The 26,701-nt window shown below is 39.0% G+C and overlaps 1 protein-coding gene across 1 annotated transcript in view; it reads left to right on the top strand.

Moving 5' to 3' along the window:
- Window positions 1–987: 987 nt before the first annotated feature.
- PTGER3 (prostaglandin E receptor 3) overlaps window positions 988–26,701 on the top strand; it is a 78,672-nt gene continuing 52,958 nt past the window's right edge. The window contains exon 1 of the mRNA XM_082614057.1: window positions 988–2,063. Within this exon, the coding sequence (XP_082470183.1) occupies window positions 1,170–2,063 (894 nt within the window). The 5' untranslated portion in view covers window positions 988–1,169. The remainder of the gene's footprint in view (window positions 2,064–26,701) is intronic.

Genomic DNA, 26,701 nt, shown 5'->3' with positions numbered 1-26,701 from the left:
GCCTACATAACATCTAAATGCAGTTTCCAGTCCTAATTGCATAGGAATGGGCCAGGGGTGGAGAAAGGTGGTTGGAGACTTTGTAAGAACTTGCCTTTTTCCTCCGCCCCACCCCGCCTTCACTCCCAAAGGCAAGCAGCCTTTGATTTCAATATCTCAGATGCACTGAGATAGTGAAAGAGTGAGGTAGTGAGTGGCTGCCACCTGCCTCTAGCCACTTTTGCCCTAGCTAACTTTTTTTTTTTTTTTTAATGAAAGGGAAGAATTTAGGCGGGAGATGGGGGTAGGTTGGTAGTTGGGATTTCTTTATTTTTGAATTCGACCGTCTGACTTTATTTTGTTTTCCTGTACCTATCCCTTTAAATCTCGAGGCACTATTAGTTTTATAGTTTCAGTGCGCCCCTGGGGAACTTGGCCCGCTCATGATCATGCTAGAGTCCCGAAGCAGAAAGGGAAAAATGTTCAGGCTCATCTATGCAACGGGAGAGTGGTCTGCTTAGATTGCTCAGCGTCAGGTGAATGACACTTGTCAGGGTTACAAAAGAGTTTCAGGAGGAAGACCTGGTCCTTGCACAAGCGTCTGTGGATGGAGAAGGAGGAGGGCCGGCGCTCAGGTCCGCCTTGGCAACTTGGCTGAGGTGGGGTAGACCAGGGAGACACTGTAGCCCCCGCCGCCCACGGACGCTCCTCTGGCAGAGAACCGGAGGAGGCGCGGAGCCGGGCACGGCGGCCTTGGCTCCTCACCAGGGGTTGGAACATTTCGAGAGGAGTCCTCCGGGGGGTTTGCCGAGCCCAGGCGGCCAAGGCATTGGTCGCGCAGCAGCTGAGAGAGGCGCTCAGTTTCTGCCGCACCCCCTCCCACAGCACTTTGGCCGACACCCGCGGGCGCCCCGCCCCCCTCGGGCTTATAGAACCGGCCGGGCACCTCCGCACGCCTGGAAGCCGGACGATTCCCGGAGCCGACGGCGCGCCTACCTGTGTCTCCTGAAAGCCCCGCCGCCGCCGCCGAAGTGGCGAAGTGAGGCGGCGGCTGAGCCCCGCATCATGGAGGGCAGCTCCGCCGCGGCCCCATCCCCAGTCGCCACCGATAACCTCCGCCTCCCGCGTCCGGTCTGCCGGCTCTCGTCGCTGGTCTCAGGGCTCCGTCCCTTCCTCACCTCGAAGACAGTATGAAGGAGACGCGGGGCCACCCGAGTTCCCCTTTCTGTACGCGCCTCAACCACTCCTACCCTGGCATCTGGGCGCCCGAGCGCTCCGCTGAGGCGCGGAGCAACCTAACGCATCCCGCGGGGTCCGGCGAGGGTTGCGGCTCAGTGTCCGTAGCCTTCCCGATGACCATGCTGATCACTGGCTTCGTGGGCAACGCGTTAGCCCTACTGCTCGTGTCTCAGAGCTACCGGCGCCGGGAGGGCAAGCGCAAGAAGTCGTTCCTGCTATGCATCGGCTGGCTGGCGCTCACCGACCTGGTCGGGCAGCTGCTCACCAGCCCGGTGGTCATCGTCTTGTATCTGTCCCACCAGCGCTGGGAGCAGCTCGACCCGTCGGGGAGGCTGTGCACCTTCTTCGGACTGACCATGACCGTCTTTGGGCTCTCTTCGCTCTTCATCGCCAGCGCCATGGCCGTCGAGCGGGCGCTGGCCACCCGGGCTCCGCACTGGTACTCGAGCCACATGAAGACGAGCTCCACCCGCGCCGTGCTGCTCGGCGTGTGGCTGGCGGTGCTCGCCTTCGCCCTGTTGCCGGTGCTGGGCGTGGGTCAGTACACCATCCAGTGGCCCGGGACGTGGTGCTTCATTAGTACCGGGGCAAGGGGCAATGGGACTAGCACTTCGCACAACTGGGGCAACATTTTCTTCGCTTCCTCCTTTGCTTTCCTGGGGCTGTCAGCGCTGGCCGTCACCTTCGCCTGCAACTTGGCCACCATTAAGGCCCTAGTGTCCCGCTGCCGGGCCAAGGCCACGGCGTCGCAGTCCAGCACCCAGTGGGGCCGGATCACGACCGAGACGGCTATCCAGCTCATGGGGATCATGTGCGTGCTGTCGGTCTGCTGGTCGCCGTTGCTGGTAGGTAGTTCCAGGGCGTGGGGAGTTCGGGGTGGGAGCGTGCGCGCCGGCGGGCAATGGAGACTTTTGGAAATGGCAGCACCTGCAGGGATGTGTTTGCAAGTACAGAACTTTGGAGAGGGCTCTGCCTGTGCCATCCTGGTCGCGGCTTCAGAGCTGAGCTCCTCACTTACTTGCTGAGCCCCTTCCAAGTGCCAGTCATCGTATTAGGCTCTGGTTGTACACTCATGGAGACCACAGGGCTGCTCACGTTCTAACCGGAGAGAGTAAGAGGATACCCAGGTATCATTTCAGTGCTCGTGCAGAAATAGAGGTTTCTCCTGGGTGCATTGGGAGCAGGATGGCGATGACAACGGTAGCTCGGTGCTCTGGGTTTTCTCCTGTTTCAAATACCTCTCGCATGTTGAGTCGATTTTCAATCTGCAGAAGTACTTTACCTGCGACCCACTGCAGACAGGCACAGCCGTCTTGCAGTCTCTGAGCCACTCCTTGCCCTCCCGGAGCAGCCGGCGCTCACGTTGCTTACAGGCTCACTCCTGAAGGGAGGCAGGAGAGTGAAGAAGCATCCTGCCGCTCGGGCAGCCTCAGCCCTTTCGAATTGTGCTCTACCCTCTCCCTCTAGGAAATGCTTGAACCGACAGTCAGCCAGTGGGCCCTGAGACCTGGTAACTCCCCCTGACCAGCCTTTGCTTGTCCTTGTGGCTACCGCACAGGGCTGATGGCAAGGCCAATCCTGGGATGGGAAGTAGAGGTTCCTGCACTTCCTGGCTCCCCACGGGGGCCACAGCTCGGGAGCAAGTGAGTTTCCATACCCTCCTAGTCTAACGCTCTCTCTTACTTTTGTACTTTCCATGTTTTCCTCTGGGATACTTTTAGCTAGACATTTTGTATAAGTGCTGTTTACTAATTCCTGATGAATGGTTGCTTTTTTAGGCCCCAAGCAGCCTGGCTTAGTAGATGTTCCTGAAAGAGCGATCTGGTCACTGTGACAGGGTTATAACAGATGATATATTGGACCTGGAAATTTATTAGACAGTTGTGAAAAACTCCTGAATCCCATGGCACGGTTTTCAGAACCCACCCACGTATATTTTTTCTCTTTGTTTTCTTTTCTTGTCTTCTGTTTTTTAAATTTTTTGGACGGGCCCAGCGGCACCCAAGATCTTATTTCCCCCCACCAGAGATGGAACCCGTGCCCCCTTCACTGGGACCATGGAGTCTTAACCACTGGACCGCCAGGGAAATCCTGTAGTTTTCTTTTTTTAATTGTGATAAAATACACATAACGTGAAATTTGACATTTTAATGACTTTTAAGTGTACAGTTAAATGGTATTAAGTACATTAACATTGTTGTGTACCATGTATAGTTTTAAATCCCTGGTATTTTATAAGAGAACTTAGTTCCTTTTCCCCCTCACCCTCCCCTGCATTTGACAACAAAGATATTACAAAATACCTGTATTTAACTGGTGTAGTATATTTAGAGCAGGAGTCTTGGCTCCCAATCAGTAATAGGTGGTGACAAGGAGAGTTATGTTGGAACCTCATAGCCCACAAATCGCTGTAAGGTCTCAGTTCTGCATTCTGGGAGCTAGAACTTAGACTGATGTCATCACCATGACTTATCAAAGCCAGCACCAATTTTAGACATATTTACTTCTGTGGTGTGTAGGTGGCCAAATAGAAGGAAAAAAAGTTCTAAATAATAAGCACTTTGCTAAAGTTGATAATTAACATAACCTTAAAGGCAAACAGAGTATTTGAATTTTTCACAACAGTCATTTGAGTCCAACATATCTGAGTTTGTTCTATCACACTCTTTATATCTGTACTCTATATATCCAAGAAAAAAGGTAAATGATACAAATAAGATGCTTACTCATACAGTTAACGAGACTTATAGTTGATTTTTTTTTAAGTAGAAGAGAAACTATGTAGTGTGGGTTTTATTTCAAAACTTTGATCCTAATATGATGAGCATAGCAGCCTTAGGAAGACTTTAGATCAGTTCTGAAAACTGCAATCTAGGACGGCCAAACTCACTCTCTTAAGAAAGACTGTATTTGGAATTCATCTTATTTAATTTCAATTAATAGCTGCAATTAAAATATTTGTTGGTTTGCTGCATTTTATCAGATACTTTATTCATTCAGTTCTCATAAAAACATTAAACAAAATAAATTCAACATGTCATCATATCAAAGAGAAGAAATTCGTGGTTTCCAAAATAGGTATTTTTTAAACTAAAGGAAATTATTCTATCTTCTGTTTTGTTCACCACTGAAATTAAATCTCCAACTATCTTCAGAAAGATCTACAGTACAAAGTTGGAATTTTTTCAAAGGAAGGAAACTGGCAAAACTGCTTTTTTAATAGGTTAGGGAATTATAAGAATGAAAACACTAGAATTTAGTGAATTGAATTTTCAGTGTATTAATGTTGAAGTGAGAGATTGTCTTTTATACTTTTTTCCTAACTATAAAATATAGATTCCCTATTAGCTTTCTCTGAATTGGGCATAGGATACTAATCTAATTATCCAAACTCCTTACTTAAAAGGACCCTGAGTATATCTTATCTTGGAAAACTATCATGACTATAATATTCAGTTGTCATTGCTGAAAATCTTAGCAGAATAAAGATACCATAATAAGAAAACATCCCAACTGCTACAAGTTCCTGCTATGCAAATACTTAAATTGAGAGTTTATCTATGTTGCAAACAAAAGCTTTTTTACCTTGTTTTTTCCCAGAAACTTTACAAAGTACAATAGAAAATGTGAAATTAAGTGAGACTACAGTGGGAAATGATGTCACCGTTGGTAGATGAACTACAGTTCTTAGTCGATATTTATGTGAGGCATCAAATTCTGTTGGAATCAGACAGTTGACTCAGCAATGCAATCTGTTTGACTTATTATTTTCGTTACATTTTTTTATGAACTACACTCACCAAATAGTCCAGTTGTTTGACATGATAGACAAGTTTCCAGAAGCAGGAATAACCTGAAGCTGTTGTTCAGAGGAAGCCATGACTACATTTTATACTTTTGTACACCTGGTACTCTTCAAACATGTAGAACGTGGCTAATACTGTAGCTGTCTTAAAAAATAGTAGATATAAAGCTAACTATCAACATTGTGAAAAGAGAGGTATGAGGAACAGAGTTTCTTGTCTACAACTTTGGAACTGGATAAAAGCAGTCTTAGAAACTTTTGCCTTTAATCTTGAACCAGCAAACTCCCTGCTCAACATCCACAGATGCCGACAGGGATGTTTTGATTCAAGGAGATATTTTGCAATATAGATGTAAGTTTTCTTTTAATTTAAGGATATATTTTGACAAAGGAAATTTGTCTTAAATATACTTCATGTGATAAATGCAATACATTATTTTACAGAAGTAATGCATTTTATAGTATTAAAAAGTATTATTAAATTGCTAATTTTCTCTGCCTATTAATTTCTACCATGTTCAGGATGTTGCTTCAGGGAAAATGATTAAACATGTGAATCGACATTATAGGAAAAAACTTCTATAATTTGTTTTTATAAGAATTGAGATTACTCAGACTTCTTTTTTTTTTTTTTTTTGGAGTTTACTACAATTTAAGCACTGTGGAAGGGATATTAAGTAGACTTATTAACAACTGGTCAAAGCGTTATAATCTGTTCAGAGAAGTAGAATTCCCACATTTATGAATGAAAAACTTAGAGAACAATACAAGATTGGATGTAATTAATAGTGCCTTTGGCTCTGGGAAGAAAGTCTCTCTGAATTTGCCAGAGTAGGCTTCCAGGAAGAACTGGGATGGCATAGCTTGACCTCATGGCTGAGAATGTGTGTGTCTGTGGACCCAGCCCATGAATACAGAGGGTGCACAATGGAACCACGGGAGGAATGGTTTGAAAAGGTTCCTGTGGCCAGATTGAGGTAGTTAGGATGAACATAGGATGAGGACTGTGTCCTTTTGCCAGTAGGCCATAGAACCTCTATTTTGGGTTTTTGAATAGGGGAATGAGATTTAAAAACATTGGCAGGGCTGTAGTGTGTGGATAGATTTGGACTGGAAAATGGGAAAGTGAGATCAGTTACAACTTGCTTCTGCAGGTGGGTTAGGCTCTAAGGGTAGATACTTTGGGAAGAGATAAGTCAGAGAAAGAAAGGTAAGAGAGAACTAATGCTGTTAGAAATGGTCAATTTAAGGAGTGATTGATTCACCAAACATTTCTTACACATCTACTGTGTCCTATTCTTTGCGGTAAATATTTTCACATATATTACCTCATTTAACTGCATGCTGTGAGATTGCCGCTATTTTCTACATCATTCAGATGAAGAACTCAAGTATAAAGAATATTAGAACCAGATTTCTAATTCAAGATATCTGACTCTGAGTTTATTTTTAATTTTTTGTTGTTGTCATTGATCTGTTTGTTTAGCTTAGATAAAGGCCAGGAATTCTAGTCCTAATAGTAGTACTGGGCAAGTTATGTATCCTCTTATGTATCCTCTACCTGCAAAAGTAGAGCTAATAGATATCTAAGGTCTTTTTCCATTTGTTATGCTCAGGAGAATTATGAGAGATTTGGGAGAATCATGGTTTAATGATCCAGAATGAGAAATTTGGGAAGGAGACTGCTTGGTCAATTGTTTTTTTGTAAGAATGGGGGCTTCTAGGGTTTTGGGACACCATGCATATGGAGATGGCAGATTATCTAAATGATATATCCAGAAGCAACTATAACTTGAAAATTAATGGCATAAATCAGGGCTTAAAAATGTAGATTTTTAAAAGTTTGAGTTTGTCAGAGAGAGCCAAGAATTAAACAAATTCTTAAGCCATCATATTTGAAGAAATTCAGATGGTCTAGAGTTGTAGCATAATTGTGACTCATTAGCCTTTCTCTTTTGAAAAAGCTGTAAAGGTCAATAACTCAATTATGAAAGTTTCCATAGGATCAGTTTTCTGGGAATAACACTCAGGAATATGTGCTACAGGCATTTGTAACAGAGGATGATTGATGATTTGTCTGGGGGAGCTGAGAGGTAGTAGTGAGGGGTACTGGGTGTCATGTTTAAGTTTTTAGTCCTTGCCTTACAGTGTGGGGAAGCAGGGAGGGAAGTCCTCCCTCAAACTCCTCACATATGGGTAGCATTTTTATAATCCACCATGGTTCCACATGCATCTCATTCTTGTCTCGCAACTCTTAAGATCTACAACTGTAGCATGTCACATTCCGAATCCCCCTTTTCCCCTCAATTCCTTATCATAGAGGTAAGTAAGAAGTTTGTATTTCAACTCCTACCATGCTTCTTGAGGATTATTAGATGGCCTCTCAAGTCCCCCTTTTCCCTAGAAAATTCCAGTTTTCATAGATTAATGAAGGTAACTAAAGAAGGAACCTAATTTTGGGGATTCCTCTTATATCTTGTCTCTTGAGCACATGTCAACATTTTATAGTAAACATAGTAATTCATTCTTTTTTTTTTTTTTTTTTTTTTTGTGGTACACGAGCCTCTCACTGTTGTGGCCTCTCCCGTTGTGGAGCACAGGCTCCGGACGCGCAGGCTCAACGGCCATGGCCCACTGGCCCAGCCGCTCAGTGGCATGTGGGATCTTCCCGGACCAGAGCACGAACCCGTGTCCCCTGCATCAGCAGGCAGACTCTCAAGCACTGTGCCACCAGGGAAGCCCAGTAATTCATTCTTACATAGAAATGACAGTTGAACAGCGTGTGACTTTTTTCATGAGAGGGACACATGCACACGGAAGTAGCACTGTGGAATGGTGAATCTGTTCCCTTTACTCAGAACAATTTTGTCTCCATTTTCCCACTTTACACTTCACCACTCAATCATTCAGCTATTGCTGACGAGCAGTCACCCATCTTGGACTGGTTAAGTTCCCAAGTTAGCAGTCACTTTGTTAGAGGAGCCTTGCTTGATCCTCTCTAGAGGATCTTATTAACTGAATATCTGAGCACGTAAATCAAAAGACAGCGTCTGGTCCCAGTGACATACGTAATTCATTGTGTGACCTTAGACAGTTTACTTGATATCTTTGGGAACTATTTTCCTTTTTTTTTGTAAAATAAGAGTAAAAACACCTACTCAGCCTATTTTACAGGATTGTAATGAAAACCAAAATAAATGTATGTGAAAATAATAGGGAATATTTCTTCCATATTAGGAATACTACTATGATGTTTTACTGGATGATAATGTTGACTTCTTGTCTTCAGAGAGACCTTACCCCCAGGAAACTGGAGAAAAGAGACAAGTGATGTTTCACAGCTTGATTAGTTATAGTTAACTGGTGGGGAAATGTGGTGGAGAATGTGACTTTTCAGAAAAAAATAAAATAAGAAAAATGGTGCATACATTTTTACAAGGTACTGTAATTCATTCCTCCTCTTCTCCCCCTGTCGCCATCACTCTTCTGCATTCTCTCAGCTCTGGAATGCTTTCCCCCACACAGCTGCCAGGTAACCCTCTAAATCTAAAACATGCTGGATCCCATCTCACCCTTCTCTTGAACCTGGAGGAGTGCCCACTACCTCGTGCTCTGAAGGCCTCTGTCTAGAATGCATCTCTTGTCTTTCCAGTCAGGGACGTGGTGTGCTCAGACCTGTCCTCGTGTAAATGAGTCAAATTAATTGTGCATCTAGTTGCTGTCCTAGGTCAGATTACTCTGCAGACCTCTTAAGGATAGAGCCTGTGCCTTGGTTGTCCTCATCTCTTCACAGGTGATCAGGAATGTTGGGATTGCACAGAATCTCCACCACTGACTCACAGCCCAGAACTGAGTTCACACAAACCTTAAATCAGACCACAGTGTGAGAAACACAGAGCTGTAAACTGCCTCACAGTTAGACCAGGTCCTGACAAGACATTAATATTATTTTCAATCTGCAAGTAGCACAAAGTGTAATTTTCCCATCCAGTGGCCCTCCCAGACTCTTGGGCAACATTTATAAGGAGGACATTTCAGTGGCTGATCTTGTCACTTATTCAAAATCTATATATTATTTTACCATACTGATTTTTATGATAGGTGTTTGAGGACTGTAAATCTAAAAATGAAAGATGGTGGCAGAGACAGAAGAGGAGGCTCGATTTTTCACACTTTAATTCTGTTAGAAAGAAGGAAATTAGATACTAATTAAGGTAAGAGTCATGTAATATAAGTATAGGATAAATTCTACACCAAATAGCATTACTATTTTTAAAAATCTTGATAATACAAAGACAGAAGGCCAAATTGGAACTGGAAGCCTATTTATTTTAAGCAATTATTGATCTAATAAAAATAAAGTATAATTTTAAAAATACACTTTCTACTAATCTTTTATTTCCTAAAAGTAAATTTGATTTTTCTGACCCTCTTTCTGAATACTCAATGTGTCATTTTCTGTGGTTGAGACTATGCTGCTGTTGGTGAAATTCATGAAAATTTGGAAAAAGGAGTATGTTGTGAATGCTGAAAGAGAGATTCTGAAAGATACGACACGTCTTGAAAAATTCACCGGACAGTAGAATGGAGCTTTCATTGTGGTCTTGATGTATGAAATTTCCCTGATAACATCCTGCTACCACCACCTTGTTTGGGTCAAGTAGAGCACACACATCCGTATTTCCCCAAATAGACTAGTGCCTCAGCAATCAAAGGCACAAACAGCAGTTAGTGATTAAGTGACCTCTGCCTGTGTTTCATAAGAAGAGCAAGAGAATATGGTTGCTTTCATGTCCTGGCTATTGTAAATAGAGCTGCATGGGCCTAGAGTCTGTCATACAGAATGAAGTAAGTCAGAAAGAGAAAAACAAATACTGTATGCTAACACATATGTATGGAATCTAAAAAAAAAAAAAAATGGAACCTATGGGCAGGACAGGAATAAAGATGCAGATGTAGAGAATGGACTTGAGGACAAGGGGAGGGGGAAGGGTAATCTGGGATGAAGTGAGAGAGTGGCATTGACATATACACACTACCAAATGTAAAATAGCTAGTGGGAAGCAGCCACATAGCACAGGGATCGCCTCGGTGCTTTGTGACCACCTAGAGGGGTGGGATAGGGAGGGTGGGAGGAAGAAGCAAGAGGGAGGAGATATAGGGATATATGTATATGTAGAGCTGATTCACTTTGTCATACAGCAGAAACTAACACACCATAGTAAAGCAATTATACTCCAATAAAGATGTTAAAAACAAAGAGAGAGAAAGTGATTGAAGAAGCAGGTGAGGGCCATAGAATAAGGCACTGGAAGGCAAGATCCTAGGGTTCTCGTCTTGGCTTTTTTACCACAGGATAAAAGTCACTGTATCTTTCTGGTTTTCCCTTTCCTCATCAGTAAGATAAAACAGTTATCACTCTAAACTTCCTTCCGATTCTGACTTCCTGTGGCTCGAAATAAATAAAATTATTCCTTTTGGACATACTATATTAAATATGTGGGGGAACATACCCAAAGACTTCTTAAGAAAAATCATAGAAATGTATGCAAATGGACAGAGTAGATCATGCATTCTGTTATACAATTATTCTGTGAATATTTACTGCTTGCTACATGCCTGCCACTCTGGTGATATGGTGGTGACCAGGGCTGATGCGTACGGTTCTAGATGCTGAATGGTTATGTGGCTCTAGGGGTCACTCTTCACATCATGTTCTATGTGAATGACAGTCCTTGTGGAGCAGGGTGCCATCTGTGCTGTACTTGGTAGCCCTGAGAGTAAGCCGAACAGACATGTTAGCTTCTTCCATGAAGCTTTCAATCCACTAAGGTAGACCAACCGTGAATAAACAATCCTTCCAATAAACAAATGTAACCAGTCTGATGGATCATTACCCTGGTTGCTTTCACTGCCACGTGGTACAGCTTTTGCAGGTTGGCCTTGTCGGGGCTGAAGGGCAGTGCTGGTCCACTGCCACTGTGAGGCCCTGATGGAGCACGTGCCTGTCCAGGCTGTAGTGGGTCCGTGCTTGGGCGCAATCATTAGAGAGAACATTAATTCACACCCATAACTTCAGCCCTGAAGCTCATCAGCAATTTCCTGGACTGCAACCACTGTGCTAGAGGGTAAGGACCCAGAGAGTAACTGACCTCAGGCCACATACTGCCTGGAACCAACCTTCCCTCTTGCGTCTTTAGGCTCTGGGTTGTACTCAGATCATCCCCTCACAAGTCTGTCTTTCTCTTCCAGTAAATATTCTTTTAAGGCTTTCCATGTCTTTTCCCTCTACTGAATGTAGCCAGAGTTACTGTGCTTTAAGTTTCTTGGCTTCAGATATTGGGAGAGGAGGTTAGATTTCTCAGCCTCTTTTTTCCAGAAAATATGATGGTCTACCTCTTCCCAAGTGATCAGCAGTTTATACCAGGTGTGTTGCATGGATTTTCCTTTGTTGTACCACACAAGTTTCCACTGTGTAAATCTACTCATTCTACATTTACCAAAGTAAATGTTTCTTACTTCTGTAACATCTGCTCCAATATGACTTGCTCTGCCCACCTGAACAGAGAAGAGGGGGGGGGCAGCTTCTGACATTCACTTACATACATCATTAAAACAATGGGTGTGTTATGAAGGCAAGAAAAATGTGCTTTGGGAAAGTGTCAAAGAGCACCTTCTCTTGATACATTGGTGGATGCAGGTGTGGTTAAGGAGGGCTTCCCTAAGAAAATGACATTTATTTTGAATCTTGAAAGATGTTACTTGAGGAAGAAAGAGCAGCTTGTGAAGCCATCAGTGTAGGAAAGAGCTGGAAGCATTAGAGTAACTTAAAGAGGGTCAGATGGGTACATTAGAGAGAGTAAAACGGGCAGTGCCTTTAAGGTGAAGCCAGGGAGGTAGACAGGGCCAAACTATGTAGAACCTTGTCATTTTTGTTTGGGAGTTTATAGATTTTTATCTCAAGTATGATGGAAAACAACTAGCTTTGAGTAAGGGAGTGATTTGTTCTGTTTTGTGTATTAAGAAGATCACTCAGGTTGCCTTATGAATTAGAAAAGTGAGGCATCAGAGCCCTTGAGTACTGAGGTCAGTTGGAGATGTAGAGACATTAATAAGGATAAACTTTTTTCCTTAAGTGTTGCTTTGAAAGAAGGAGGGACATAGCTTGGTATAGAATTGGCAGTGGGAGTGAGAGTCAGTGAAGAAACACAGAGGGAAAAATTGAGCCAGGTGTGCTGGGAATGGTAAGTAAATCTGTTTTTGTTGAAGTATGCTTGAGAAAGTCAAGAAATATTATGAGTTAAATAGGGACTAAGGGTTAAGGGAGGGAGGAGTGCGTTGGTAGATTGCCTTGAAAATTAGAAATAGGAATTTGTATTTCATCTTGCACAAGTTGTATTGCTTGTCTATACTTCTGTTGTACGTTTGTAAAATAAGAAGGTTGACCTTATAAAATCTCTTGGTTTATAAAAGGTCATTTAGTAAAACAATTGTTTTGTTTGATTTCTTTCTAGAATATTCTTGGTGAAATTGTCCAAGCTTTGTTTGAATACCTTTACTTATAGGAAATTTATTGCTTTTTAAGGGGCACAAAAAATTTTCTTAGAAGCAAGCATTGTGCTAGGCTTTCTTTCTTTCTTTTCCTTTCTCTCTCTCTCTCTCTCTCTCTCTCTCTCTTTCTTTTATGGTCAAATGTAATAATATATGTAAAACACTTAAACATCATATCACACTAATAAGCACTTAATAACTTAATAAATTAGCTCCATTATCCTACTTCCAACTTGTGACAGAAACTTCTTCTCCTCAGTTTCCAGAAGTCACCACTATTATGATTTTCCAGAACACTGTTTTAGTATTGTTTGTGTGTATATGACAAAATGGTGTCATATTATACATATTATTCTGTAGTTTGCCTTTTTTCAATTAGCAGTGATGTTTTGTGATTTATCCATGTTAACACAAATGAATCTAGTATATTCATTTTAAGTGTTTTTAATATATTATATAAAATATAAATACTATATATTTATTGTATAATACAATATATACAATATAAAATACTACTGTGTATCATTTCCTTTTTTCTTCTATTTTAAAAATTTATTTATTTATTTATCTATCTATTTATTTATTTTTGAGGATCTGGAAACAACATTAGGCACACAGTAAATTCTCACCCTCTAACATATTCTTTTATTATTATTATTAATTTTTTTCTTTTACCTTTTGACCCATTTCTCTCACCTTCACCCTCACCTCTCTTAACCACCCATCTGTTCTTTCTGTCTCTGAGCTTGGTTGTTGTTATTTTTTTAGATTTTACATGTAAGTGAGAACATATGATATTTGTCTTTCTCTGACTTATTTCACTTGGCATAATGCCTTGGAAGCCCATGCATTTTGCCACAATTGGCAAGTTTTATTCTTTTTTCATGGCTGAGTAACTGAGTAATACTCCATTGTGTGTGTGGGTGTATCTTCTTTATTCGTTCATCCATCAGTGGGCATTTTGTTTCCATATCTTGGTTACTGTAAATAATACTGCAGTGAACATGAGGGTGCATATATCTTTCCAAGTTATTGTTTTCGTTTTCTTCAATAACTACCCAGAAGTGGAATTGCTGGATTGTATGGTAGCTCTATTTTTAATTTTTTGAAGAACCTCCATACCATTTTCCACAGTGGTTGCACCAATTTACATTCCCACCAACAGTGCACAAGGGTCTCCTTTTCTTCACATCCTCACTAGCTCTTGTTAATTCTTATCTTTTTAATAATAACCATTCTAAGAGATGTGAGGTAATATCTCATTGTAACTTTGGTTTGCATTTTCCTGATAATTAGTGATGTCGAGCATCTTTTCATGTGCTTTTTGGCCATCTGTATGTCTTCTTTGGAAAACTGTCTATTCAGATCCTCTGCCCATTTTTAAATGATTGTTTATTTGCTATTTAGTTGTATGAGTTCTTTATATATTTTAGATATTAGTCCCTTATCAGATATATGAATTACAATTTTTTTTTCCATTCAGTAGGTTGCCTTTTCATTTTGTTGATGGTTTCCTTTGCTGTGAAGAACTTTTTAATTTGATGTAGTCCCACTTGTTCATTTTTGCTTTGGGTGTCAGATTCAAAAAATCATCATGAAGACCTATGTCAAAGAGCTTACCATCTATGTTTTCTTCTAGGAGCTTTATGGTTTCAGGCCTTACATTCATGTTCTGGGCTCTTTCTCACAAATAATTTTCTTTATTTCTTACAACAACCCTATGAGGTTCCAATATACAGGTAATGAAGAAACCAAAGCTAAAAGAGGTTGAGTGATTCATTCAAGGTAACACTCAATATAAGCAGTCAAACTGGGAATCAATGGCCAAGCTCTTTTCTCCAAGCCATGGTGACTCAATGTAGCCCAATTCATCTTGAGTTGTTCTTTCTATTAGAAAATTTTAATTTCCCTTATATTGGTTGAATTGGAGTGTTGCTAATTCTAGTCCTTGGTTTATGTGGAACAATACTAAATTTAATTAGAGATATTTTTTATTTTTAAAGTTATATGACACTATACTTCTAAGTTAGGTATCAAGGAGTTCTACCAAATCAATGTAAATAAACAGTAAAATAACATGAAATTATCTTGACAATGTCAGGGGCAGGAGCCATGATGTGTTAATTCATTTAAGTGACACTTTATTGAATATCAGTTGTGTGCATGGCACTTTGCTACACAACCTGAGAGAACAATGATATGGTCCTTGTCCTCAAAGAATGTGTTGTTTACTGAATGATTCCCTGGAGAAACTTGAGGTTGTGACTCAAAAAAGCAACATTATTTTCCATTGTCAATTTTGAATATAGGAAAAAAGCTGGGGACCATTCAGAATTTATCCATTCATGCATTCAGTGATTGCTTATTGAGTAACTACTATGTGTTAGGCAGAGTTCTAGGTGCTGGAAATATAGTAGTTAAATAGGCAGACTAGTTTCCTGCTCTCGGGGAACATGCATTCTAGTGGAAGGAGAAAGTGAATCACTAAATTAGATGAAAGCCAGATTGTGATAAATACTGTTGAGAAAATAAAGCAATGTGATGTGATAGAGGGAGCCTGGGAAACTTTTGTAGATGGGGTCTTGAGAGAAAGCTGCCTATTAAATGAGAGGTAATATTTAAGCTGAGATCTGAGTGAAAGGAAAGAACCAGGTATGAATGATCACCAGGAAGAACATTCTAAGCAGAAGGAACAGCAAATGTCTTCATCTCAAGGTGGGCTCAAGGGATAGAAAGAAGTCCAATGTGGCTGAAGTGAGATGAGCAGGGAGAGAGTAGAGTGCCATGAACTGAGGTCAGAGACCGTGTTGGGATCCAGATTGTGTGAGGTCATGCAGAGGAGTTTTGATATGATTTTAAGAGAACACTGGAAGACTTGAAGCAAGGGAGTGACATTATTGGATTTACATTTTTAAAAGATCCTTCTCAAAGCTCTGTGAAGACTGGATTGCAGAAAGGCCAGAGTGGGAGCAGGGAGACCAGATAGAAAGTGTTGAAGTTCTCCAAGTGAAGGACGATGACAGCTGAGGTTGGAGTGGAGAAGTGGGTATATTCACATAGAGCATTTTGGAGATAAGAGTTTACAAGACATTCTGTGATTTCTCTAATCCTTGTCCTGTAACTATGACAAGAAATAGGGTCCTGTCTTGCTCTCTGAGCCTCTGGTAGGGAGGTGGCTATCTGTCCACAAATGACTTTCCTTATGACTCCTTAAAATGGAAGTGACCACTCCAGGCTTACACAGCTAGCAATGGGCAGATTTAGGATTAAGTTCTATCTAATGGGCGCTATTTTTTTTTTTTCTGAGATGTGAATTGGAATAGTCAGAGAGAAAGGGAAATAAGCAAAGTTTGCTTATACAATAGTAGGATGTTATAAGAATCATCCCCAAAGAAGATCCAGACCAAGCTAAGGCAAACTAGTTTAAGAAAAAAAAAAAAAGGGTGGGGGGAGGATTTCTTGATTTACATAAATTGCTGAGGGTGCCCAGAGTGGAGGAGGCCTTGTGGAAGACAGAAGCCAGGACTCTCTCTTTCTGTATCTCTCACTTTGACTTCTTGCCTGTGTCAGAATCTCCAATTCAGGCTCTGCTTCTAAGGAACCAACATAAAACATAGGTTTGCAGCTCATTGTCCAAGTCCCATATACTTTTTTTCAGAGCTTTAGGTTAATAGGTTTATATTTACAGCCTGCATGTAGGGGTTTAATTTTGCCTTTGTAGCAATACAGTATTTCAGTGACAACGTCTTCTTGAAGGACTGTCAACAAATTTCTTTTCCTTCCTTCCTTCCTTCCTCCCTCCCTCCCTCCCTCCCTTCCTTCCTTCCTCTCTTTCTTTCTCTCTTCCTCTCTTCCTCTCTTCTTCCCTTTGGCCCTCCCTCCCTCACTCCTTCTTTCTTCTTTATTATTTTTTTTTTGTAAGTACAAGGAACAGTTATACATGACAAAAAGTTTCAGGACAGCACTTCATCTTCAAAGACTACTGTGAGTTTTGTTAAGCTATGATAAAAGATTTAGGCTCAGAGAATTGTCCAGAAGTGAGTTAATGGTGTAATGTGAAGTTTCCAATGGAACAGAGGTAGCTGTATAAGGCTCTGAAAGCTCACAAATAAGCCATCAACACCACAGTGAGGCAACAGGAGAAGAAAAAATAAGCTCTTTCTTGATTTTTCCATAAAGGGTGAATTGCAGTCTGGGTTTGATGTTAATCTGGCGACTTTCTCTTTATAAATCAGTGGATGTGCTAACAGCCCACAGGCTGGGTGGCATATTTTTGAGTTTACTTAATGGTAATAATTTCCTCCAGAATAGATTAAGGACTTGCCTGGATCCAGAAGTAAATTTCTTAATTTCTTCGCTTTTGTTCTATAAAAGATATTAGGGAACATCTTGATTTTTTTTTCCTTTAGCATCTATTTGTAATTAAATTCTGCTGTAGATCAATTTCAGGAAGTGTGGGAATATTCTCTGACATCAGATCTCTTGTCTTCTCCCTCAACTTGATTCTTGGTCACAAACAACAGAATCTGACTCCAAGCACAAAGAGCCTATGTGAAAAGTATAACGGAGGGAAAGCTGGCAGGCCAGATTTGGAAGAGGCAGGACACAAACTATTCTAGATACTGAACATCAGGCCGCACTGCCAAGATCCTGCTGCAAAACAGTTTGCTGCATGCTGCTAGGATGAACTACAAGCTCCATTGCTCTTTGTGTCTCTGTGTCCTGGGGGCAAACCTGACTGCTTTTTGCCCACCAGCTATATGAAGGGGTCACTAGAAGAAGGATTAGGCACGTGTAGCAACTTGTTTTTGAAGTAGGAACTGATAGTGAGAGGTATATGCTGAGATTTCTCTCCCACCCAGAATATATAGAAAAAGTTTGTCAAAATTGGGGCACTAATAATAAAAGATGGGAGTTCACTGTTATCATCAAATTCATCCTTAGAAACATTATGACAGTAATGTTGTATCTTTCAAGTCCTGTGTGTGTTGTGTGTATGTGTGTGTTCATGTCACTTATTGAGGAGTTGGAGTGTAGTGAGACTGGTGGAGAAGAAGCTGAAGAGACCTACAAAACAAAAGGACATATTTATTGAATGCCTACTATATGCAAGTACTTGAGAATTAGTTTATTATCTCATTTAATCTTCACAAGTTTATCAGTTTGGCATTCTTATCCCCATCTTTCAGTTGCACATACTAAAATTTAAACAATTAAAAAATTCTCCCCAATCCTACCCCTAGAAATTGGTAGCAGCTAGATTTTTTATGCTATAAAAATCTCTTTCACATTGGTTGTCTTTTCTTTATTAGTTTACTAAAACGTTTTCAAGTTACTTCATTGAAAATGTCACACAAAAAACAACAGATTGATTGAGAATAGTCAATAATCACAGAAACTGGATGGGTCACATAATTAAAGGTTTCCTGCAGTATCTTCATTCATTCATTAATTGATTGCCCTTCTTAGGAGCTTGGGTTTCTAGAGAACATACTGTCAAAATCCCTGTAGAAATGACAAGAAATTTTGCTTGTCCTACAACAGACTGTTAAAGGATTCCATTCAACATGATACCTAAAATTTAGGAGTTTTTTTCCATTAAGGGGCAGCATCAATTTCATCCTCTCTGTCTCTTCAGGTTTAGAACACTCACATACAGTGGTAAAGTTTTACTAGGCAAACATTTTTCAGCTAGTACAATTCACAAATATTATTCTTTTTACTAAACTATTTATAAAACAAATAAAACTGTTTATTGAGTTCTCATTGCTTAGTGGGAAAGTGTTTGACTAAAGTCAAAATTAGAAAATTTGTTTTGACAGTCTTAAAACTTCTAGCATGATACAGTACAATTGGGATTCTTGCAAACCCGCTTTTGTCTTTTTCTTTTTTTTCTTATAATTATAGAGAAGAAAAAGAGCCTGAACCTTACTGAACCTTAGTGTGTTCACAGTGACTCTCTAACATGGAATTCAGGCATGTTTCCATCCAGTACCCTCTCACCCAGATTAAAAGGCTTCAGATTCCTTAGTTTAATCCTTAAGATCTTGGATTTGGCCACATTTACCTCTCATTTTCCATTCCTCCCCCAGCATCCCTATCTTCAGTCATAGAAATCAATCTGAAGTTCCTAGAATGACTCTCACAATTTCACACTTAGAAGTGTGAACTCAGTATTTCAAAACTCTCCAGAAACTTCTGCTGTTTTAGGGGACAGAGCTTCCCTAATCCTGGAGACTGATTTAAATGCCCTGCTTCTATACTCCATAGGGCATGCACATACCCTATTTACTTAATTATGCACAGTTATATTTACAATTGTCATAGTGTTTATTATGACAGTGAGGATGATTGCCCACAGTAGACAAGTGCTTGCTTTACAACAGGCACTGAGCTTAGCATTTCACAGACATAATCTCATTTTCTTCTGTCAACAACACTACAAGAGGATACTCTTATCTCCTTTTTCAGATGAGGAAATTGGTTTTGAGATGTTAAGTAACTTTCCCAAGGTCACAAAGTTAACAGAAAGCAGAGCTGACCTTAAAATCTAGATTTGTCTGACTTTATAGCCTATGTAATGAACCGCTAAATGAAATGGCCTCCCTCTTGTTAATATCCATTTTTTTGTCTGATGTACTATAAACTGTAAACTGCTAAAGAGCAGAGACCTTGCCATATTTGTCTATAAATCTTCGTAGTCCATAGCAGGCACTCAATAAATGATCGTGGAATGAATGAAGAATTGAAGTTGCAATAAACTGAAGAGGACGCTAGATTTGGAATCAGAAAATTGAGGTTTAAATTTGGCCTTAAGAGTTTTACATATGTTACATGGTTTTTAATCTTCGCATAAATTTTTCAAGGTAGAAGGTATTTATCTATTTTATTTTATTATATTATTTTTTCATTTGCTGGGTAAGCAACTTGCTTTAAGTCCCACAGTTTGTAAATGGTACTGAGCAAATCAAACCCAACTCTTTTTTATTCCAAAGCCACCAGTGCAGCTTGTTTTTAATGAATAATGGTACTAATTTATACAGTAAAACTGTGAGCATTTTTTTAAAAACATTACACCTTTCCTTTTATTTGTTAACTTTTATTGTTTCCACATTGTTCTTAGTAATAAAAATTCTTAGAAAGACTGAAAAATACAAGGATTGGAGAAACAGCATTGTTTTTGTAAAACAAGAGAGAAGTTAATTAGAAGCAGTGGGTAGAAGCACTAGAAAACAGCTGTTCTAATTCCTGGTGTCCAAAGAAGAAAAAAACAAAAAGGATATTTGGAAAAGTGCCCTGGGGATAACAATTAAACAATGAGGAATTTTAGCAACAATAGGGAAACAGTAAAACTAACAAAGGAGGGGAAAAACTTGCTTCAAAATATGCTCAAAAGTTTCAGTATATTTATGTTGCCCTCAGTTGTTATTAGAGATGGTATAATATGGTGTCTTCAGAATAAAAAACATAACTGCAAACCCAGAGTTGGGGCAGCCTTCAGAGTTGATTAATCCAGAAGCTCAGCATTGTCATCCAGCTTGCCCCTTCTTTTGCAGTCTGGCCTCATCCTATGGCTTGTTCCCCTCAGGTAGTAGGATGGTTGCTAGTACATGCTTCCTAGTTCACCTCTAGCAGGAGAGAGAAGCCATGTTTTTTTCTATGGCTCTCCCCTAAAAATGAAGAAACTTTTCCCCAAATGTCCTTAGGGAACTTCCTCATGGGACTCATTTCCTAGTATGGGGTCATATCATCATCCCTGATCCAGACACTTCCAGTAGCTAGGGATGGGGTCAGCCCTGAAGCACTTAGTCTTCAATGAAAATAGGTGTGCTGGGAGAAGCGGAGATGGGAGACTGGATTTTGAACAGGAAACCAATAATGGACACTATAGTGATGACATTTATGCAGTTTAATTGAGAGGAAACAGGTGGAAGGCCATCAAAAAGTATAAAGCACTAGACCTGCACTGTCCCATATGGTAGCCCGGAGCACTTGGTTATTGGACATTTGAATATCAATACTCCAAATTGAGATATAAGTGTAAAATACATATCAGATTTTGAAGATTATGTACAAAAAGAAAGTAAAATATCTCCTAATTTTTATATTGATTACATGTGGAAATAATATTTCAGATATATTTGATAAATTTAAAAATATTAAAATCAATTCTACATGTTTCTTTTTACTTTTTAAAATGTGGTTACTATAAAACTTAAAAGTATACATGTGGCTCACATTTGTGGCTTGAATTATTTTCTTTTGGACAGAGCTGCATTAGATCAATGATCTTCCAATTGTTTTATCTGGGAAAACTACTTCAGTAAGTACCTTTAGAGTAACACAAACAAACAAAGCTGTTCTGGTTCAATGGAGTGGGGAGCTGGATATTTCCAAGTCCCAATAATATCTGTTCACTAATTCCTGCAAAATTATTCTTGAAAATATTTACATCAAATATAGGTTTTTAAATGAAATCAACAAAAGTCTCTAAGATAATAACAGGAATAATTTTACAATTACTCCTATTAATTTTTTAAGGTCTCCCCTGGGAGATTAGTACTGCAATAAAATTCCTCTCGGAACTCACAGGTTAAGGAGAGAGGGAGCTAATGGATTCAGGTGTTGGGATCTGTTTATCTTCCATAGAAGCCTATAATTCTCATAAGAGTTTGGCATTTGAGTCATGGGAAAAATAGATTTCTTCCTCATGTTTGCTTAATTCTGGTTCCTATTATTTACTTTGCTGTTGGACCAAATGGTATGAATCCAACTAAATCAACAGATGAGAAAAAAGCAGCTGAATGGGGGAAAACATAGAAGATGAAGAGGTTACAAGCTCCATGTTCCTGCATTACATATAATATGAATTTAATCTTCTTCAAACTTTGCTCAAATCTGGTAAAAAATTATAAGTGTTAACTATAATTTATGTAATTTTGTATAGTCTGATTTCCTGAAAATGGAAAGCAGAATCTTTTCAGAAGAGCATTTTGAAAAATAAAATTTATCATTTGTAATGCAAATATCACATGGTACTTGATGGTGTTCATCTGCCATCTATACAGTGCCTGAAAGGAAAGAGTGATTGTGAAGATGCATTACACGGGTGCTACATAAACCTTAATGTATGATGGAGTCAAAAAGGAACTTGTACCTCTACTGGACATGGCAAGTTACCATTCTGTCGTGTGTCATAGCCACATTCTTCCTCATTGGAATTCATGTACTAGCTAAGAGGTGACAGTGAAGGGACCTTTTATGCTTCCTTTTATTATATTTAACATCTGAATATTAATAATACCAAAACAATAACAACTAATACTTACACAGTACTTACTGTAAGTCAGGTTACAATATACGTCCATATCTGTTAACACAGCAAACCTGGAAGGTGAGTGGGTTGCAGGAATCAATATCTTCAGTGCTGCTACTTGGAAACCCAAAAGGATAGTCATCAAAAATTTTGGTTGTCACTTTCCCCCCTCACAAAGGCCAAGCAATAGAAGTGGAAGTTAAACCCAGTTAACACAGTTCTCTTTAAAAAGGTTGAGGCATTGGAGGCTGAGCTTCCTGTCACAATCAGGAAATCATAGAAAGTTCTTCTTAATGTCAAAGAAAAAGGATGCCACTGTGTGACACTTTACTCCCCTCAAGTTGTGGATCTGGCATTGCACAATTACCTAGCCCCTATTTATAGTCAACAGAACGAGAGTTAACTATAAAGAAAGCTGGTAAATTTTATAAGGAAGTGTTTTGTGTTGGGAAAAAGAAAATAATGTCAGGAAGTTCCCATGCTAATACTAAAAGAATATTATATATTCTTTTTCAGATTCTTTTCTGTTATAGGTTATTACAAAATTTTGAGTATAGTTCCCTGTGCTATACAGTAAGTCCTTGGTGGTTATCCATTTTATATATAGTAGTGTGTATATGCTAATCCCAACCTAATTTATCCTGCCCCTATCCCTTTGGTAACCATAAATTTGTTTTCTATGTCTGTGGGTCTATTTCTGTTTTGTTTTGTTTTTATATTTTTATTTTATATTGGAGTATAGCCAGTTAACAATGTTGTGATAGTTTCAGGTGCACAGCAAAGGGACTTAGCCATACGTTACATGTATCCATTCTCTCCCAAACTCCCCTCCCATCCAGGCTGGCACACAACATTGAGTAGAGTTCCCTGTGCTATACAGTAGGTCCTTGTTGTTTATCCATTTTAAGTATAACAGTGTGTACATGTTGATCCCAAACTCCCTAACTATCCCTTCCCCCCATCTTCCCCCCCTCATAACCATAAGTTCATTCTCTAAATCTGTGAGTCTGTTTCTGTTTTATAAATAAGTTCATTTGTATCTTTTTTTTTCAGATTCCACGTATCAGTGATATCACATGATATTTGTCTTTGGCTTACTTCACTTAGCATGATAATCTCTAGGTCCATCCATGTTGCTACAAATGGAATTATTTCATTCTTTTTTATGGCTGAGTAATACTCCTTTGTATGTATATATATATATATATATACCACATCTTCTTTATCCATTCATCTGTCTTTGGACATTTAGGTTGCTTCCATGTCTTGGCTATTGTAAATAGTGCTGCAATGAACATTGGGGCACATGTATCTTTTCGAATTATAGTTTTCTCCAGATATATGCCCAATATTGGGATTGCAGGATCATATGGTAACTCTGTTTTTAGTTTTTTAAGGAACCTCCATACTGTGCTCCATAGTGGCTATACCAACTTACATTCCCACCAACAGTGTAGGAGGGTTTTCTCCACACCCTCTCCAGCATTTATTATTTTTAGACTTATTTGATTTTTATTTATTTTTTTATTGAAATATAATTGACATACAATATTATGTTAGTTTTAGGTGCACTATATAATGATTTGACATTTTCATACATTAATAACCATCTGTTGCATACAAAGTTATTACAATATTATTGACAATATTCCTTATGCTGTATATTATATCCCTGTTACTATTTATTATATAACTGGAGGTTTGTACCTCTTAACCCCCTTCAACTATTTTGTGCTCCCACCTCCCTCTCTTCTGGCAACCTATTTTTCTCTGTATTGATGACTCTGTTTTCTATTGTTTTTTTAGTCTCTATTTCATTTATTTCTTCTCTAATCTTTATTATTTCTTTCCTCCTAATAACTTTGGGTTTTGTTTATTCTTTTTTTTCTACTTCCTTTAGGTATAAGTTTAGATTGTTTATTTTAGACTTTCTTTTGTTTATCTCCTGAGATAGAATTGCATTGCTATAAACTTCCTTCTTAGAGTTAATTTTACTATGTCCCACAGATTTTGAATTGTTATATTTCCATTTTTATTTGTCTCCAGGAATTTAATTTCCTCTTTGATGCTTCAGTCCCCCATTGGTTGTCTAGTAGCATTTGTTTAGCCTCCATGTGTTTGTATTTTTTGCAGCTTTTTTCTCCTAGTTGATTTCTAGTCTCATTCTGTTGTGGTCAGAAAAAAATGCTTGATATAATTTCAGTTTTCCTAAATTTATAGAGACTTGTTTTTTGGCTAGCATGAGATCTATCCTGGAAAATTTTCCAGGTGCACCTGAAAAGAATGTGTATTCTGTGGCTTTTAGATGGAATGATCTATATATATTAAGACCATCTGGTATAATGTGTCATTTAAGGCCAGTGCTTTCTTATCAGTATTCTGTCTGGCTGTTCTATCCATTGATATAAGTGGCGTGCTAAAGTTCCCTACTATTATTGTCAATTTTTTTTACTGTCAATTTTTCCCTTTATTTTTGTTAATATATGCTTTATGTTTTTAGGTGCTCCTATTTTGGGTGCATATACATTTTCAATTGTTATATCAATCTCTTTATCATTATGTAATGTCCTTCTATGTCTCTGCTACAGTCTTTTTTTAAAGTCTATTTTGTCCCTTTTATAAGTATTGCTACCCCACATTTCTTTTTTTTTTTTTATAGATGATCTTTTTTTTTTTTTTGCCTTATAACAAATTTAATCAGTTATACATATACATATGTTTCCATATCCCCTCCCTTTTGCGTCTCCCTCCCACCCTCCCTATCCCACCCCTCCAGGCGGTCACAAAGCACCGAGCTGATCTCCCTGTGCTATGCGGCTGCTTCCCACTAGCTATCTACCTTACGTTTGGTACTGTATATATGTCCATGCCACTCTTTCACTTTGTCACAGCTTACCCTTCCCCCTCCCCATATCCTCAAGTCCATTCTCTAGTAGGTCTGTGTCTTTATTCCTGTCTTACCCCTATGTTCTTCATGACATTTTTTTTTCTTAAATTCCATATATATGTGTTAGCATACAGTATTTGTCTTTCTCTTTCTGACTTACTTCACTCTGTATGACAGACTCTAGGTCCATCCACCTCATTACAAATAGCTCAATTTCATTTCTTTTTATGGCTGAGTAATATTCCATTGTATATATGTGCCACATCTTCTTTATCCATTCATCCGATGATGGACACTTAGGTTGTTTCCATCTCTGGGCTATTGTAAATAGGGCTGCTATGAACATTTTGGTACATGTCTCTTTTTGAATTATGGTTTTCTCAGGATATATGCCCAGTAGTGGGATTGCTGGGTCATATGGTAGTTCTATTTGTAGATTTTTAAGGAACCTCCATACCGTTCTCCATAGTGGCTGTACCAACTCACATTCCCACCAGCAGTGCAAGAGTGTTCCCTTTTTTCCACACCCTCTCCAGCATTTATTGTTTCTAGATTTTTTGATGATGGCCATTCTGACTGGTGTGAGGTGATATCTCATTGTAGTTTTGATTTGCATTTCTCTAATGAGTAAAGATGTTGAGCATCCTTTCATGTGTTTGTTGGCAGTCTGTATATCTTCTGTGGAGAAATGTCTGTTTAGGTCTTCTGCCCATTTTTGGATTGGGTTGTTTGTTTTTTTGTTATTGAGCTGCATGAGCTGCTTATAAATTTTGGAGATTAATCCTTTGTCAGTTGCTTCATTTGCAAATATTTTCTCCCATTCTGAGGCCACATTTCTTTTTGTTTCCATTTGCATGTGTGTCTTTAGATCTGAAGTGTCTTGTACAGGCAGCATATATATGGGTCTTTTTTTTTTTAATTCATTCAGCCACTATATGTCTTTTGATTGAAGCATTTAGTCCATATACATTTAAATTAATTGATAGATACACTTGTTAATTGTCTTCTGGTCATTTTTATAGGTTTTTTTCTTCTTCTTCTTTTGCTCTCTTCTGCTGTTATTTGATAACTATATTTAGTGTTATGTTTAAATCCCTTTCTCTCTTTTGTGAGTGTATCCATTATAGGTTTTTGGTTTGTGATAGCCACAAGGTTCATGTTTATTATGTTATACATGATTATTTTAAGTTGATGACTTCTTAAGTTCAAACACATTTTAACAACCCTGTACTTTTACTACCCTCTACCACTTTTAATGTTTTTGACATCATATTTTACATCTTTTTGTTTTGTGTATACCTTAACTACTTATTGTGGATATAGATGATTTTACTATTTTTGTCTTTTAACCTTCCTACTAGCTTTATAAGTAGTTGATCTACTACCTTTGCTGTATATTTGCCTTTACCAATGAGATTTTTCCTTTTGTAATTTTCATGTTTCTAATTGTGATTTTTTTCTTTTCTTCTTAGAGAAGTCCCTTTAAGATTTCTTGTAAAACCAGTTTAGTGGTGCTGAACTCTGTTAGCACCACTAAACTCTTTATCTCTCCTTCAAATGTGAATGATAGCCTTTCAGGGTGTAAGTTTTTTCCTGTCATCATTTTGAATATATCATGACACTCCCTTCTGGCCTTCAAATTTTCTACCAGAAAGACAGCTGATAGTCTGATGAGAGTTTCCTTGTACATACCTGGTTGCTTTTCTCTTGTTACTTTTAAGATTCTCTTTATATTTAATATTTGCCATTTTAATTATAATGTGTCCTCATGTGGACCTCTTTGGATTCATCTTGTTTGGGACTCTCTGTGCTTTTAAGATCTGAATGTCTGTTTCTTTTCCCAGTTTAAGAATGTTTTCAGCTATTATTTCTTTAAATAAGTTTTCTGTCTTTTTCTCTCTCTCCTCCTTCTTGGACCTTTATA

The sequence above is a fragment of the Mesoplodon mirus genome (genome assembly GCF_964341445.2).
Source record: "Mesoplodon mirus genome assembly, chromosome: 3".
Lineage (NCBI taxonomy): Eukaryota > Metazoa > Chordata > Mammalia > Artiodactyla > Ziphiidae > Mesoplodon > Mesoplodon mirus.
This window is presented reverse-complemented; position numbering and strand designations above follow the sequence as displayed.